Source organism: Phyllostomus hastatus, unplaced genomic scaffold (assembly GCF_019186645.2).
Source record: "Phyllostomus hastatus isolate PE091 unplaced genomic scaffold, TTU_PhHast_1.1 phas_scaffold_501, whole genome shotgun sequence".
NCBI lineage: Eukaryota > Metazoa > Chordata > Mammalia > Chiroptera > Phyllostomidae > Phyllostomus > Phyllostomus hastatus.
This window is the reverse complement of record NW_025334033.1, coordinates 15,602,832-15,619,002: the sequence shown is the minus strand read 5'-3', so window position 1 is coordinate 15,619,002 and position 16,171 is coordinate 15,602,832. Positions and strand designations below refer to the sequence as shown.

Below are 16,171 nucleotides of genomic sequence, written 5' to 3'. Positions count from 1 at the left end.
TGTCTGCCTAAGTCTTTTTGATCCTTGTTTTGGAAAGGGTCTGACTATAATTAAAATTTATTCTCATTTCTGTTGGCCTGGACAAAACTGAAGCTGCTCCTTCACTCGGGTGTGTGTGTGTGTGTGTGTGTGTGTGTGTATGTGTGTGGTGGAAGGTGGGAGAGCTGCCTGTAACCACTCCAGTGGGCTATTTGCCTGGTTTCGTGTTACACATTTTCTGGCTTTCCTATTTACTGAAGAAGTGCATTTTGACATTCACTAGAAACAATTTGTCCCACAGCCCCACCCCCCAGTAAATGCTCCACTTTGTCTTGGATTGTGATACTGCCTTCCAAACTTAAAAATAAAGGGGAGGGGGGAGGATTTAGGCACCATTGCTTCCACAGGAGCTTAACTGTTTAAGGGTTAAAGACACAGAAAAATTGTAACTTCAGTACTGTAGCGACCGTGGGTTGATGAAGAAAGGTGGCTTTGTTTGCATGATTAGTTTGGACTCTGTTAAGACAGACAAAATATCTTTTTTTGGTCTTATGGCGTAGGCCGGGTTTTATATGCTTAAAAGCCAATCTTCAATTGCATTCTCATTCTCTTACATCAGCCCACTTTTTCCCTTCCCGCTCCTGTGGCAAAACAATAAACAAAGTGGCCACTGTTGGTGCCGTGGGCGTTCCTCCCGCCTTCCCTCCAGCACAGGCTCCCAGGGTGGAAATCTTTAGTCCTTTAAACTCCAAAAGTTCTGCTCCTCTAAGGGAAGATGTTTGCTGCAGGTTTGCTAGCTGGAGAATATTTCAGAGTAGGTCAGCTCCGAAAAAGGGTGATGCAGAAATGCAGGCTGCTTGGGCAGCTGGGGGTGGCGGGGGCACCCCCAGTACTGCGAGAAATCCGTGCGTGGGGTTCTCTGTTTTCTTTTTCCTCAGCATTTGTAAAGTCAGTGCTTTAGGTCGGAGGGGGTAGCTGAAACTTCATAAAAGCATTGAAAGTACTGTTTGTTCTTGAAAATATTACAGTCAACCTCTTGGTCCTGGTGTCAGGGGAAGAAAAGACCTTTGTAAAGAAAGGCAACAAAATGCAGGCATGTATCTGTCTTCCCGGCTGGAGTTTCAGGAGATGTGTTAACACTGATATCAGCAAAGAAAGCAGAATTTGAGAAGTTATTTTAAAGCGGTGGTTCTTAACCAGGGATCTGTAGATTCCCGAGAGGCCCACAAATGGTTTTCTGGGGGTGATGGTGGGGGGGTGGGGGCTGGGCCCTCTGATCGAAAAGTTTGTACGAACAGGCCTTTTACTGGAGAGAGAGTTTGTGACTCTCTTCAGAGTCTCAAATTAATAACTACTTTTTGATATTTTTTCTTTGTTCATTGTGGTAAAATACACACAATGTAAAATTTACCATCTTAACACATTTGTAAGTGTATAGTCAGTGCTATTAAATAAATTCTTATTGTTTTGCAGCCATCATTATCATCCAACCCCATCATTCTCTTCACCTTATAAAACTGAAAGCCTGTACCCATTCAACAGTAACTCCCAATTCTCCCCTCCCCCCCGGCCCCAGCACCACCAGTCTCCTCTCTGTCTTTATGATTTCGACCACTCCACATACCTCCTGTAAGTGGAATCATGTGCAGTTTGTCCTTTTGTGACAGGCTTTTTTCACTTAACATAGTGTCCTCAAGGTTTATCCACATTGTAGCATATTGCAGAATATCCTTCCTTTTTAAGGCTGAGTAATATTCCACTGTCTATATGTACGGTACCACAATTTGCTTATCCATTCATCTACACATGGACACTTGGGCTGCTTCTATGTTTTAGCTATTGTGAATAGTGCTGTTAGGAACATGGTGTACACTGTAACCATTTTTTAAAAGCAAGTTCATAAGCACAAGTTTCCTTTTTTCTTCTGAGCAAAGTTGTCTATCAAGAGAATTTGAGTTATGATGGCAGAGATGAGTAGCTGCAACAAGTAAACTCTAAAATACATCCTGTCTCGTCCTTTACCAAAGAAGTTTTCAGACTCCAGTGAGCCCTTATTCACTCTCGCTCTACCTCACTTTATGCTCTAGCAAGTCACAGAGGACTTGTAGTTTCCCTCGTATTGTGATCATTATGTTTTGGTATCCTTGCACAGAATCTTCCTTCTGTGCAGAATTCCCAAACTCCACTCTGCCAGGAAGGTCCATCCTTCCAAACACTCGAGAGCTACTCATGCTATAAAGCACTCGCTTTAATTCAAATTCTCAGCTTTACTTTTTGTTAGAGCATATTGACTATTGGTATGAGAATTAAAAAAAACAATGTCTGGGAAGCACTCTATAAAACCACAGGGTACTATATAAAAAGTAAAAAGTAACAACTTCTAATAATAACTATTATTATACTTAGCAGCATCAATGTCCACCTTTGTTTCTACCTTTATTGCAAACCATTTATAAGGAGCCTTTTAGACCAAAGCACTCCAGTAGACCAGTAGGCTCTCGTGGAGTAAAGGGCCCGATAATACCATTCTTATAAATACTTCTTTATTAAACACCAAAAACGTAGTGGGGTGCCTGCACTAGTTACTTTGGTACTACCAGAGCTCAATTTGGATCAATTATATATGCCTCATCCATTATTGATTAATCATTAAGATGACTGAAAACATCAACCAACCATAGAAAACAGTCCAACCCTGTCTATTATCTTTCTGTTTGACTGCAGAGACAAAGTTTGGAATTCTAGAGAAACAATAAATATAAAATCCCAAGAACATATGCTAAACCATAAAGTTATTCTATCTTTTGGTTGCAGGTACTTTTGAAAAAAGCTGACAAGATAATACCTTGAGAAGAGTTTCATTTATCCAGAAAAAAAAAAGAATTGGAACTAAAACATACATTAGAAATCAGAATGATGCCTAGAATTTTTGGGAATTCTGCTCATCTCTGTCTCTCTACCTCTATCTCTACCTCTGTCTCTCTCTCTCCTCTGACTGCTCCTCCCTTCTAAAACATCTCATAGAAAATATTTTGATGAAATACAATATATATATATATAAAAACATAGTGTGTGTGTTAATATAGTTTACTAATTTAAACAATGACCTCTAGGGGATCTGGAAAAGAGCTTAGAGATTTCCATTTGTTTTGTGAAAAGTTTAATATATGCATTGAAAGCCACATGATGAGGGTTCGTGTTACGCGAGTGAAAGCTCGGGTGGTTATGAATGCTGAGTCCCAGAGACAAAAGCTCTTAGTCCTAACTGCATTTCTGGAGAGGAGGGCGCCAGCTCGTTCACCACCTCCATTAAGGAACGACTGCTTATTTTAGTGGTGCCTTTCTCTCAGGAAGTCCAATATATAGTAAGGCAGAAAAATAAGCAAAGGAGGAAATTTGTTATTGATTTTCTTTTCTTCTGTGAAATTACATGAAAGCTCAATGGCTTGTTGTAGTAATTTAGTCAATAAGGCTCCATTTGAGACCACCTAGAAGTTCACCTCTCTCCCTATCCTTTCCAACTTCCTCTAGTGTCAGGTTCTTTTCTATTTAATTGTCTTTGGTGCTGAGATACTGTGAAGCTTTTTATTCATAATGCCACAGAGAGGATGATGCTAAAGGTAAACTGCAAAATATTCCCAGTCAAATCCTGCCCTTCCTTTTTGTTTACAAATCAACAACACTAAAACCAAACCTGAAAATATAAGGGAAAAACAAGAGATGAAGGTGAATGGTGGAACTGCTTCTTGTAAAGCAATTTTTCAGTATTAGGGCATTGCTGGGTTTTCTTAGGTTTGAACTGCAGAAGTACTAAGCATGATTATTATCTCCTATGAGGGCAGGGGAAAATTGTTTACTTCAGGATCACCGTTATATGTGTGTACATTTTATTCATAATGCTTGCTAACATTTACTGAACATTTACTGCACGACAGATAGTGCGCTAAGTCTTTATATGGTTTTCGTCCCATAGGGAAGCAATAAGTCGCCTGTGTGAAGCTGTCCCTGGGGCACATGGAGCCATAAAAAAGCGAAAGGTAAATATTGGTGTGGGTTTCTTATTTTATATTCTCCCAACTATGGGAAAGATGATATCAAAATAGTTGTTAGTCCATTCCACCATATGAGGTAAGGTCCAGGATGGCCTTCATTAGTTGGCGTAATCTTAGAGATGCAACTCAAAGTTGCGCTCCTCCCTACAATCTTCCTGATGTGCCTGACACTGTCTTAAATGGTGGTGCCTAGAGTGGCAGCGGAGGAAGCACTTGGGTTTCGAACCAGAAAATCTGGGGTCCAGGCCTGGGTCTTTATTTTCCTTTGAACATGGTCTTTCCTCTCTCTGAGACTCCATTCTTGTTCCTGTAGCTACGGTGCTGAATCAGATGGCCAGTTCGGTGCCTTCCAATTTGAGTATTACATAATGTATGTATTCTGCATTTTCACATTTTAGACTTTTCAGTTCCTTGTCCTATTTTCAAATGGAAACTTGGGTGCTGGTACAGGTGAGATGATAAGACACACATAGAAGGAGCTTTTCATGACAAAAGAGCACAAGTTTTGAAGTTAGACTTGGGTTTAAATCCTGCCTCTGCCTCCTCCTTTTAAAGAACAAAAACTCAATCAAGTAAATTTGAAGATCAAATTGGCCTTACTGAGTGATTCATGAGTCGGGCAGCACCCCATCTGATAAACAGAGAGATGCTCCAAGAAGCTGTGCAATTTAGAAGGATTTTATAGACAGAAACTGTGCCGGACGAGAAAGTTATTAGCAAAAAAGACCAAAAGAAAGTACTATTTTAGGCAAGGTTACCTTCCATTAGGGAAAAGTGGGGCTCTCATCAGGCAGATTGCCTCAGTTTCCTTTTCAGGATGCTGAGGGCCCATATGAGAGATTATCTCATTGGTTCTGACCAGAAAATTCCAGATTGACAGGTTAAGACTGCATTCCTGGAGAAGCTGAAACTGCAGTGAGGCCAGGCATTACCTTTAGGTTCAGTGTCATGGGCTTTAGCACAAGTGACTCCATTTGGGGCCTGTGGTTTTTCTCTTTAACACTACTAACTAACTGTGTGAACTTGGATAAGTCACTTCGTCACTTTACGCTTTGGGTCCTTGGTTTCCTCATCTGTAAAATTGGGGGAAATAGCACTTACTTTATAGAGTTGTGTAAGAGTTCAATGAAATGATGTCTACAGAGTACCTAACACAGTGTCTGACACATTTTAGACTTTCAACAGCAATGGTAATTAGAATTATTGTCATTAAGCTCTTAAACCTAGAATGTTTAGTTGCTTTGAAAAGTCCAAAAGGGATGTAAAGGCTCTTAAGATAACTATATAAATCATAGAAATGTGAACTGTTTAAGAGGGAAGAATTTTTAGGTATTTTCCAGTCCAACCGTCTCATTTTGGCAGCTTCTAAGCTGTGGTCCCGAGCAGGGATTTGCCTTGTGCCACAGGATGATGAAGATCAGAGCGTGCGGTAGAGCCAGGTCTTCAGATTCCCATCTTTGTGCTCTATCTCCATGCCACCCTGCCTCGTTCATCATCATTCCTCATCATTTTGCATAGAGCTGAACCTAGAGTAACTCAGAATGACTCAGATGAGCCACATGGTATGGAAAACTCTGACAGATGTCCTTTGAATTAGAACTGCCTATTGCTAGTTTCTTTGATGGAACCCATGGCCACCAAGTAGCCTTCAGCATCCTCCTTCTTCTCAGAACCTCTATGAACAGGACGCGTCAACTGGATGATCCCAAGAAACAAGCTCATTCATTTAAGACTTTCTCACTTCAGGAGTAGGGAGCCTACACGCCAAAACATAAGACAAAACAAACCAAGCTGTTACTGTTCCAAAAAGTACACCTTTAAAGAATAAAAAAAATTTTTAATTTTTATAAGCTATCATTTATTGAATAATACATGCCACAGACTCTTCCAATCACTTTTTATTTTTTATACTTTCTTTTGCACCGAACTGCCCATCTGGTTCAGCACCGTACCTACAGGAACAAGAATGGAGTCTCAGAGAGAGGAAAGACCATGTTCAAAGGAAAATAAAAACCCAGGCCTGGGTCTAAACTGTGCTAAAATATATGTAATATAAAGTTTACCTATTAACCATTTTTAAGTGTACAGTTTAGTGACATAAAGTACTTTCATGTTGTTGCACAATCAACATCACCATCTCCAGACCTCTTTTCATCTTGTAAAACCACAACTCTATGCCCAGTAAACAATAACTTCCCATTCCTCTCTTCTCCATTCCACCGTGCGTGTGCATGTGTTGGGGGGGAGGGAGGAGAGAATGAGAGAGAAAGGAACTCTGCTTTATTGGGATAAAGAAAACAGGCAATAGGAATTGCACTTCATCCACCATTCTACTTCCTGTCTCTGTGATTTTGACTATGAGTACTTCATGTAAGTGGACTCACACTGTATTTATCTTTTTCACTTAGCATAATGTCCTCAGAGTTCATCCATGTTGTAGCATGTATCAGAATTTCTTTTTAAGACTGAATATACCATTGTATGTACATAATGCATTTTGTTTATACATTTATTTATTGATGCACACTTGGGTTGCTTCTACATTTTAGCTAATATGAATCATGCTGCTAGGAATACAGAGATCCAAATATTGGTTCAAGTCTCTGCTTTCAGTTTTTGGGGTGTATAACAAGAGGTGCAATTGCTAGGTCATATAGTAATTCTGTTTTTAGTTTTTTTGAGGAACTGCCATATCGTTTTCTATAGTGGTTGCACCATTTTACATTCATACCAATAGTGCACAGGATTTCTGTTTGCCCATCTCCTTGTCAACACTTGTTTGTTTTGACCAGTTATAGGTCTATCCAGATTTTCTGTGTGTTCATGATTTAGTCTTGGTAGGTTTAATGTTTCTAGGAATATGTTCATCTCATCTAGGTAATCCAACTTGTTGGCATCCAATTGTTTATAATACTCTTAATTCTTTTTATTTCTGTTGAATCAGCAGTAAAATCCCCACTTTCATTTCTGATCTTGGTTATGTAAATCTTCTCTTTTTATTAGTCCATCTAACTAAAGCTTTGTCAATTTTGACCTTTGTGAAGGACCAACTTTTGGTTTTGTTGATTTTCTCTTTTTTTTTCTAATCTTTCTATCATTTGTGCTCCAGTCTCCATTTTTGTTCTTTCCGTCTGCTAGCTTTAGGTTTGGTTTATTTTTTCAAGTTCTTTCAGTTGTAAAGCTAGGTTGCTTATTTAGGATCTTTCTTCTTTTTTGATGTGTTTATAGCTATAAATTCTCTGCGTAAGCACTGCTGCATCCTACAAGTTTTTGTATATTGTTTTTCATATTCTTGGTCATCACAAGAAACCTAGGCAGCAACTTTTTCTTTTTCTAATACTTGTGGTGTCCAAAAGGACTTGAGAGTTCAGCTAGTCCAAATTGTCACAGGAATTCCTTTTATGTAAACCAGATCCCTAGTCCCAATACTTGGGGAGAAAGGAATGTATGAGAAAAGTTCTGAGGGCTCAGATTTCACTAAAGAATTTACAGTATTCTAATTTTTAAAATGTTTTTAATAAATAATCATTTCCTCTCATTTCACTTTTTTTAACAAAAGAACATTCATTCTGTAACAAAAATTCAAACTTAAAGAGTGTCATTTGTTCTTTTTAAAGCCTCCAGTTAAGTTCCTATCAACAGTTCTTGGCAAAAGTAATCTTCAGTTTTCGGGAATGAATATAAAACTGACCATCTCAACATGCAGCCTCACACTGATGAATCTTGACAACCAACAGGTAAGATCATGGATGTCATTTATAGATTAACATATTATCTATTTCTCTGGGGGAGCCTGGGCATAATAAAGAAAATAAAGTTTCAGACAGACTGTACCTAATTTACTAAGGCAGAGGGGAAAAAACCTGCGAAGGATTTATACATAACAAAAATTAGAACAGCATTTCTAACCCATCACAGGGCCATTTGACTGCTTGCATACTTTCCCTTTACCTAACTAATTTTGTAATAAGAACCAAGGTGCAAAGAATATAGCAAACAGCATTTGGTAACTTCTGTCCTTGAATCAGTCATTTATTCCTCTCCACCAACCCTCTCTGAAGAAAAAGCAATTTCATTATCAGAATTAAGGACAGAAGAGGAGTGATATTAGGGTTAATGTTCTAGCTAAATGAAATTTAAGCAGAAAACATTTTCCTACAACCCTTGAGGTTGAAAGCTTTCTAAAATGTTATTGTAAAAACATAATTTTCTTATCTTTGATGATTTATGATACTACGGTGTGCCTGAGTTTTCACTGTTAACCTTATTTCTCAAAGAACAGCATTGCTGAAATATACAGGCATTGGGCTAACTGTGTACCTTAAAATAGGACATGTTTTGACTTGATTTTTACTTTTGAAACTAACTTCCTTGTATCAGCTTACTTATGTGGGTTAGTCCAGTTTTTATCTAATTTGTAGTGATTTGAGATTTTTAACATTTAAGTTTTACTGTACAGAGTGCTGTTAATCAGGGACTCATGGAAGATTTAATGTGTACTTGCCAGTGATAAAACAGTTAAAGAGATTTTGAGGTCATACATGGGTTGAAATCTTGGCTTTGCTATGAATGAGCAAGCTACCCTACCACTGAATTTTCCTCATCAGTGAAACGAGGGCTACAGGACCTATTCATAGAGTCTCTGAGGGGATGGATTTAGCAACTGTATGTCTCACAGGGTTATTCAGGGGATGAGGTAAGATCATGGATGTGAATCACTTAACACAGTGCCAGTCATATGATACCCATTATTATTATTATTTACCCCAACATTCTTTGATACCTTTTCATATACTCAGTACTTAACAAGGGAAACATACTATATAAAGTTATAGAATTGTCTTTAACATATAAGTATAGTTATATACATTTTAACTTTCATTTTTTGCCAAAAAATTCATTTGCAGTTTTGAGGGCTGTTTTATTTTCTAACTTCAAAAGCAGAATAAAATATATTGGTTTCACGGTAGTATAAATCATCATAGAGGAAAGTGCTTAACATGAAACAGATCAAAATAGATTTCTGTCCAGCTGGGTCCTCATTGGTTATTCCAGAGAGGGGATACCATTGGTATATTGACAGCAGAACATTTGGGCTGTACTTAAAAGATGCAACATATCGGGGTGGAAGGTAAAACATTCCTTCAGTATTTCATATGCTTTACCTTCAAGTCATTCATAGATTTAAAATTTATTTTTAGTTTTCATCCATGCATATGGTTCCAGCCATGCTTAATGCTTTTAGTTATGAGATGTCATTGAACATGGGAGCCCTTGAATTATTTGAGTATTGTAGGGAAGCAGGCAGAGCAGGAGCCAATATGGTGACAGCCTTACATGTAGAATCTAATGAGCATTCCAAAAAGTGGCTTTTTTTCACAGTGTGCTTGAAGAATCGGGAATTTAGGAATAATAGGGTTGTGGTGGGTATAGTTTACTTTCAGAATTTCTTTCTCCTCCACTACCTTTTCCCCCCAGGTCACTGCAATTGGAGGTAGAATTGCCACAAACCCATAATCGTTCTGGCAGGACAGAAGGAGGGGCAGTGGGCTTGGGTGCCTTCTGCTACCGATAGTTGTAACAATGAGGTGCCTCTGGGAGTGGATCACACCTTTTCTTCACTGGTGGCATGGAATGGGGATGTGATCAGCTCACTGCATGGAATGGGGACTAAAATTAGGATCTCACTGATACCTAATAGTTCAAATAATTTGAAAGTATTCTGCAGGCCTGGGAGAAATGGCTTGTGGGGAGGCGTACAAAACGATGTGCCACACTCCAGATACTTAAACTCAAGAAGCTTTATATGTTCCATCAAAAGGGCAACCAAAGGGTTTGAAGGATGAAGGCGACTTTATGATGCAGCATGAGCAAAGGATTTATTAATTATATTCTTCTTTAAAAAAGCAACCTTTTGAAGTTCTAAGATAAACACAAAGATATACTAATGCTTCCCGCCCTTTCACTTCTAAGATATACTCTGGACTGAAAACATAAACAGGTTCGAGTTTATAGATACACTGATGATATGGATCATCAATGTATCCATCTAGATTTATGGGTCAGATGGTTCATGTTTATTTTCAGCCACTGAAAACTTTGAAAATGTAACCGTTCACTTCCAGAAAATGTCTGATAGAACCTCAGAGGCAGGAAATAAAACTAAACACTTAATGCTTACAGTTTTAAAAACTTACTATATTTGGGGATGGCAAAATACATTTTGGAAAAGCTACAGGGTTTTTTTCTTATTGTATACTCCTTGTTATAAAAATTCAAGTAACAGGATTCCTTGACATACTTTAATATAGTATTTTAGGGCCTTAAGCAACACTGTCAGTCTCAGTAGCTTCCAGTTACTATTTCTTTATTCATTTCTACATCTTCTACCACCAACTCTAACAGCTACTGAAACTGAGAAGATAAGGAGGGTAAAACAAGCAGAAAATAGAGACATCCTTTAGTCTCACATATTTACAGAGGCCAGGCAGGTAATGCAGTGTTCAGGTACAAGAAAAAACAGTGGCGCAGGCGCAGTGATAAATGCTGAGTGTCACTTGGACTCCATACCACCAAGACAATGTTGGGGAACATGGCAAACAGACCTTCCCTACGTAAAAGTGAATCAGATGCTTTTTCCCATGTCAGTATAGGTCAAGCACTGCCAGATCTTCCACTTTTGGGGGCAGGGGAGAAGATGGGGAAAGATGGGAACTTGTGAGTTTTACTGCTTTCTTAAGTGTTGGTTTTTAATTAAGAAATTAAAATTATCAAAACGGATGAAAGATTTAAATATGTCATAAAAATCCTAGAGAAAAACATAGGCAGTGAAATTTCAGATATCTTGTGTAGCAGTATTTCTGCCAATATATCTCCTAGGGCAAGGGAAATAAAAGGAAAAAAATAAATGAATGGGACTACATCAAATTAAAAAGCTTCTGCACAGCTAAAGAAGCCATCATCAAAATGAAAGAGGAACTGACTGCACGGGAGAACATATTGGCCAATGATACATTGAACAATGGTTTAATCTCAAAAATATATAAAGAATTATAAGACTCAACACCAGGAAGACAAATAATACAATTAAAAAGTGGACAAAGGACCTGAGGAGGACATTGTCTAAGGAGGACATACAGAGGGCCCAGAGACATATGAAAAAAAAATGCTAAACATCACTAGCCATCAGGGAGATGCAAATTAAAACCACAGTGAGATACCACCTTACACCAGTCAGAATGGCCATTGTTAAAAAAATCAACAAACAAGTGTTGGTGAGGTTGTGAAGAAAGGGGAACCTTAGTGCACTGTTGGTGGGAATGTAGACTGGTGCAGCCACTAAGATGAACAGTATGGAATTTCCTAAAAAAAATTAAAGATGGAACTGCCTTTTGATCTAGTAATTCCACTGCTGGGAACATACCTGAAGAACCCTGAAACATTGATTCAAAATAATATATGCATCCAAATGTTCATGCCAGCACTATTTACAATAGCCAAGATTTTGAAACAGCCTAAGTGCCCATCAGTAGATGAGTAGATAAAAAAAAATGGTACATTTACACAATGGAATAATATGCAGTACAAAGAAAGGAACTCCTGCCTTTTGCAACAGCATGGACAGAACTGCAGACTATTATGCTAAGTGAAATAAGTCAGTTGGTGAAAGACAAATACCATATGATCTCACATGTAAGAGGAATCTAATAAGCAAAACAGAACCAGAGGCACAGAATTATGGAACAGACTGACAGCAGTAAAAGGGGGAAGCAGGGACTGACTGAAAGAAGGTGAAGGGACTAGTCAAAGAACATGTATGACGGACGAATGGACATGGACAATGGTGAGGGGACTGACTATGAAAGTGAGGGCAGGTAGGGTGGAGGGGGGCAATGGGGCAAAAAGTGGGACAACTATAATAGCATAAACAATAAAATAACAAATAATTAAAAATTATTAAAAAATTAAAATTAGCCCTCACTGGTGTGGCTCAGTGGATTGAGTGCTGGCCTGCAAATCAAAGGGTTGCCGATTTGATTCTAGTCAGGGCAATGCCTGGGTTGCAGGCCAGGTACCCAGTAGGGGGTGTGCAAGAGGCATCCACACACTGTGTTTCTCTCCTTTCTCCCTCCCTCCCCCTCTCTCTAAAAATAACTAAATAAAATCTTAAAAAAAATTAAAATTAGAGGTATGAGCCAAACAAAAGACTTGTGTCCTTAGGGCAGCTGATGTAGGATATCTGATTTAACCAAACATCTGTAATATTTATGAATAGATCCAGAAAATGCTCCCAAAATCACGACATACTCATAAACTTCTTTAAGTTCCCTCTCCCCACATCACAAAATCAGAAACAGAATTTCCTGAAAATCCTTTCCTTAGTTCCCATTTAATGAAGATATACACATATCTAATTATCCCTGTTTTCAATTCAGGACCATAAGGAAGAAATATTAGGTAATATACCTAGTTACAAAGCTAGTAAGTAGTGGAGCCTAGATTTGAATCAGGTAGGTTGGTTCCAGTCCGTGATAACTTTAATATATAATAGAAATACAAGTGATTTTATACCCTTAACAGGGGTGTTAAATATGTTACCATTTTCTACCTTCAGTAAATTACCAAGTATTAATTTCAGTAGTCTCTCAGTTCACTGCCTATTTTTAAGACCAACAATCAACCATTCAGTGTCAATTGCAGAATGCAGTTCTTTTTCTGCAAAACAAGCCTTCAAACCCAACAGGGAGTGGTTTTCTTTTCCCCTTCTCTTGCTTCTGTCCCACCTCCAGGTGTGCAGACCTGATTTTTCTGAGCCTCTTTCCTGTCATCTTTATCTGGAGGTAAATGTAGCTGGTCAGTTCATTGTATACTGGCATCCTCTTTTTCTTCTCAGAGTACCATTAATTCACATCACACAGGCAACTGACTCTTCATCCACAGACTCATGTCACTGCAGTTACAGGCTGTCTGAAAGTGTAGCCAAAGAAGTGAGACAGGATTAAGTTTGTTACTTCCTATCTAGTCCCCCCATCTCTCTCTTCCTCCCCACCAAACTAGTGTTAGTGATTATGCTCATCCTTGTCAGTCCTCATGTTTTACAGAAAACAAATCCCCTCTGTAAGGTTCCAAGTTGTGTTGTATCAGATGTGTCTTTTGCTACCATAATGGGGCAGGAACACCTAGTACCTTTTTATTGATCATAAGACCTGCTGATATACTCAGTTTTACTGCTCATAGCCTTATGACATAATTATCAGAGAACTTTAGAACACTAATAAAATAACCACAGCAATATGCTCACTAATTTTCCCAGGTTAGCAAATTCTCTTATAGGAACTTACTAAATTTAGTTTCCACAAATTAAGTTGCAAATCATGTATTTGAAGCTGGAACACTTTACCTTATAGTGGTTAAATTTAAATCATAATGTGGTTGCAATAACACTTAAAAAGCAGGATACAATAAAAATAGTATATAAAGTATGTATACAATAGTAACTATTAGGCAAATAAAATACACAGACCAAGAAATTTTATTGTCTCAAATGCTGGTGCATAACCAATAACAAGCTTAATTAGAGGAGGAGACAGAAGGAAACTTCAGAAATTTCTGGACAGGTTTAAAACCTTTAAAGGTTGATGGCATAATTGTTCATAACATCTTTTTTCAATGTAGGGCCTTCCTTTACTTGACAACTTCCACTTAATACTTCTTTTATTATGAAGTTCAACCAGTCTTTTCCCTGTAAAGTTCAATGAAAACCAGAGAGATAAAACAAAATTTCCCTAAGATATGAGAGTATTAGAAATAGTTTTCTTTGTACTTTTACACATATTTTTAATGTCTGAATGTGAAAATTTAAGATTTCATTTCTGACTTTTAAAAAATGATCAAGATAATGAATTTTCTTGAATTACAGATCACAGTAGCTTTATTATTGATCAAGATATATGTACAAATACAATTTCAGATGCCCTTGGAAACATGTTAAGATACATTACACATGAAACATATTTCTTTCTGGGTTTGCTTACCCTTCTGCAATACTAAGGTGGTTCAATTGTCATACACTAAAAATTTAGCCTTTGATAACTATAGCTTGGACAGATCACGAAGTGGAACCTTCAAAGTTTTCTCAATAGGCTTCCTGTCCAAGTAACTCAAAGACATCTGGTGTTTTAAGTTGGACATACTACTTTTCCTCTTGTACTTAGTATCAGTAATTAGCTCTTGTACTGGCAATTTGTCTTGGTCTTGACTTATTCTTGCAAAATCATTCCTTACAGTGATATATGGAATTTTCCCCAATGCAAAGAAAATCTGGATCAATAACAAAGTCAAAGCCATAGGTGTTTCAGGATATTCTTGAAAACAAGTTTCAACAGTCCTAACATCCTTTTTCTTTAACAGTTTTTTTTTTCCACAACTGTACAGTCACTACCCAGTCTATTCTGCAAAACAGAAAAACATTTTTTTTTGAAGATCAACTTTTTCGTTGGCACAGAACTATCTGGAATAAACCCGAGACACTGGAATTTTGGGTCCTTCCTCAAGTAGTTTCCTCCTCTTTAACTGCATTTAACTATTCTCTATCAATAATCTCATCACATCCCAGTTCTTCGGTCAGACGATTGACAACCATAAGTGAAAAAAGCTCTTCAATAAAAGCCAACTGATCAAATGGGGTCTTCTCTTGATGCATCTGAAAACCACCATCCAGAGCTGCTTCTCTTGCTCTGGACGTTCCCAGAAACATCTTGTTGGCTCCTTCAAGGGCCGTGGATACTCTGTAACCTGCACCATTCAGCTGCTCCTCTTCTGGATAATCGTAGTCATCTTCCCAGTCATCAAATTCCTCACCCTCGCTCTCATCGAAGTCAAGGCCAGCAGCCTGGCCTGGCTGCTCCCCGGGGCTGGGCCGCTTGGCAAGGCCTCGGTCGCCCTCTGGCCTCGCCATTGGCAGGGTCCCCTCCTCCTCCATTAGGCCGTCCTCCTCGAGCTGTGGCGGGGCCCGGTTGCGGGAAGAGTTCTCGGACGTCGCCCGGCTCGCACGGCCTACCTCCATCCGTGGAAGGTTACTCTCGCCAGGCATCACATCCATCTGCAGGTCATTGCTTTCTTCATAGAGCTCGGACAACCGCTGCATTTCCGACATGATACCAGCGGCTCAACCTCTTGCAAGGCGTTTTCTGCAGGATCCGAGCGATGCTGCCTCGCGATTGTGCGCGTGCGCAAACGGTGTGCGCAAAGAGCGTGCGCGACCCTCGGCGTTTGCGTGACCCCCATATTCCACCGCCCACTCGGCGTGCTGCTCGGGAGGGGAGTGGCTTGCTCCTTCGCAGGAAATTGTCAGCTTGGCTTGGTGGTGTATATTTTGTTCGATCGAATTCGTATCTTAAGACTGTGTATGGAAGAGCGTCACTTCGTTTCCCTTTTCCTTAACCCTCGATGCTACAAAACGGGGAAATAGGGGCTTGCTGTAACTCGCTATGTTGTCCTCCTTCCCGTTTCCTTCCTCCCTCCACGTCTGGCGATCTGCTCCGCGATTTTAACTACCTGTTGTCTGGTAGTAGTAGCTTCCAAGTCCACACTTCCAAATCCCACAGTGTTCTCAACCACAAATCAACATGTTAAGAACGGATCCTCATTAGAAAAAGTTAAACTCATTTCTAAGCATATTATCTGTGCTCTTTTAAAAAAAGTGAGAAAACACTTGGTTCCATTTCTTTTCGCAAGAGGCAATTTTCCATTATTATCAGTTTGTTGTGTATTCTTTAAATCCTTTTTCTTTGCATTTACATGGATATTAAATTCTCACTGAAAAATCTTGGTTTTTTATTATGTCTCATGTAACTGTCTTCAACTTGTAAAACAAACACCTCAGCATTGTCTTGAAGATTTAGCTTTGTTAGTATATGTATTTTTTCATACCATTCCTTTTGTACACCTATGCCATGGTTGACCTGTCTGTGTAAAAATAATTTCTGATTTACTGATACTAAAACTGGCTAAATGAATGTCCACGTGTGCCAGTATTTCTCTAGAATAAATACCTAGAAGCAGAAAGGTAGAGTCTGGGTATAAACACTTTAGTTGTAGTAAATACCGTCAAATTGCTTTCCAAAGTTGCTGTGCAAATT

The 16,171-nt window shown here is 38.8% G+C and overlaps 2 protein-coding genes across 2 annotated transcripts in view; one reads left to right on the top strand and one right to left on the bottom strand.

Moving 5' to 3' along the window:
- The window catches only part of SHC4 (SHC adaptor protein 4), a 106,009-nt gene that overhangs the window by 44,291 nt on the left and 45,547 nt on the right, over nt 1-16,171 (top strand). The window contains exons 3-4 of the mRNA XM_045823414.1: nt 3,953-4,016; nt 7,649-7,768. Coding sequence (XP_045679370.1) covers nt 3,953-4,016; nt 7,649-7,768 — 184 coding nt within the window. The remainder of the gene's footprint in view (nt 1-3,952; nt 4,017-7,648; nt 7,769-16,171) is intronic.
- EID1 (EP300 interacting inhibitor of differentiation 1) lies at nt 13,546-15,263 on the bottom strand. Its single transcript, XM_045823415.1, has one exon. It carries the CDS (start codon nt 15,184-15,186, stop codon nt 14,614-14,616), a length of 573 nt encoding a protein of 190 aa, XP_045679371.1. The 5' UTR covers nt 15,187-15,263; the 3' UTR covers nt 13,546-14,613.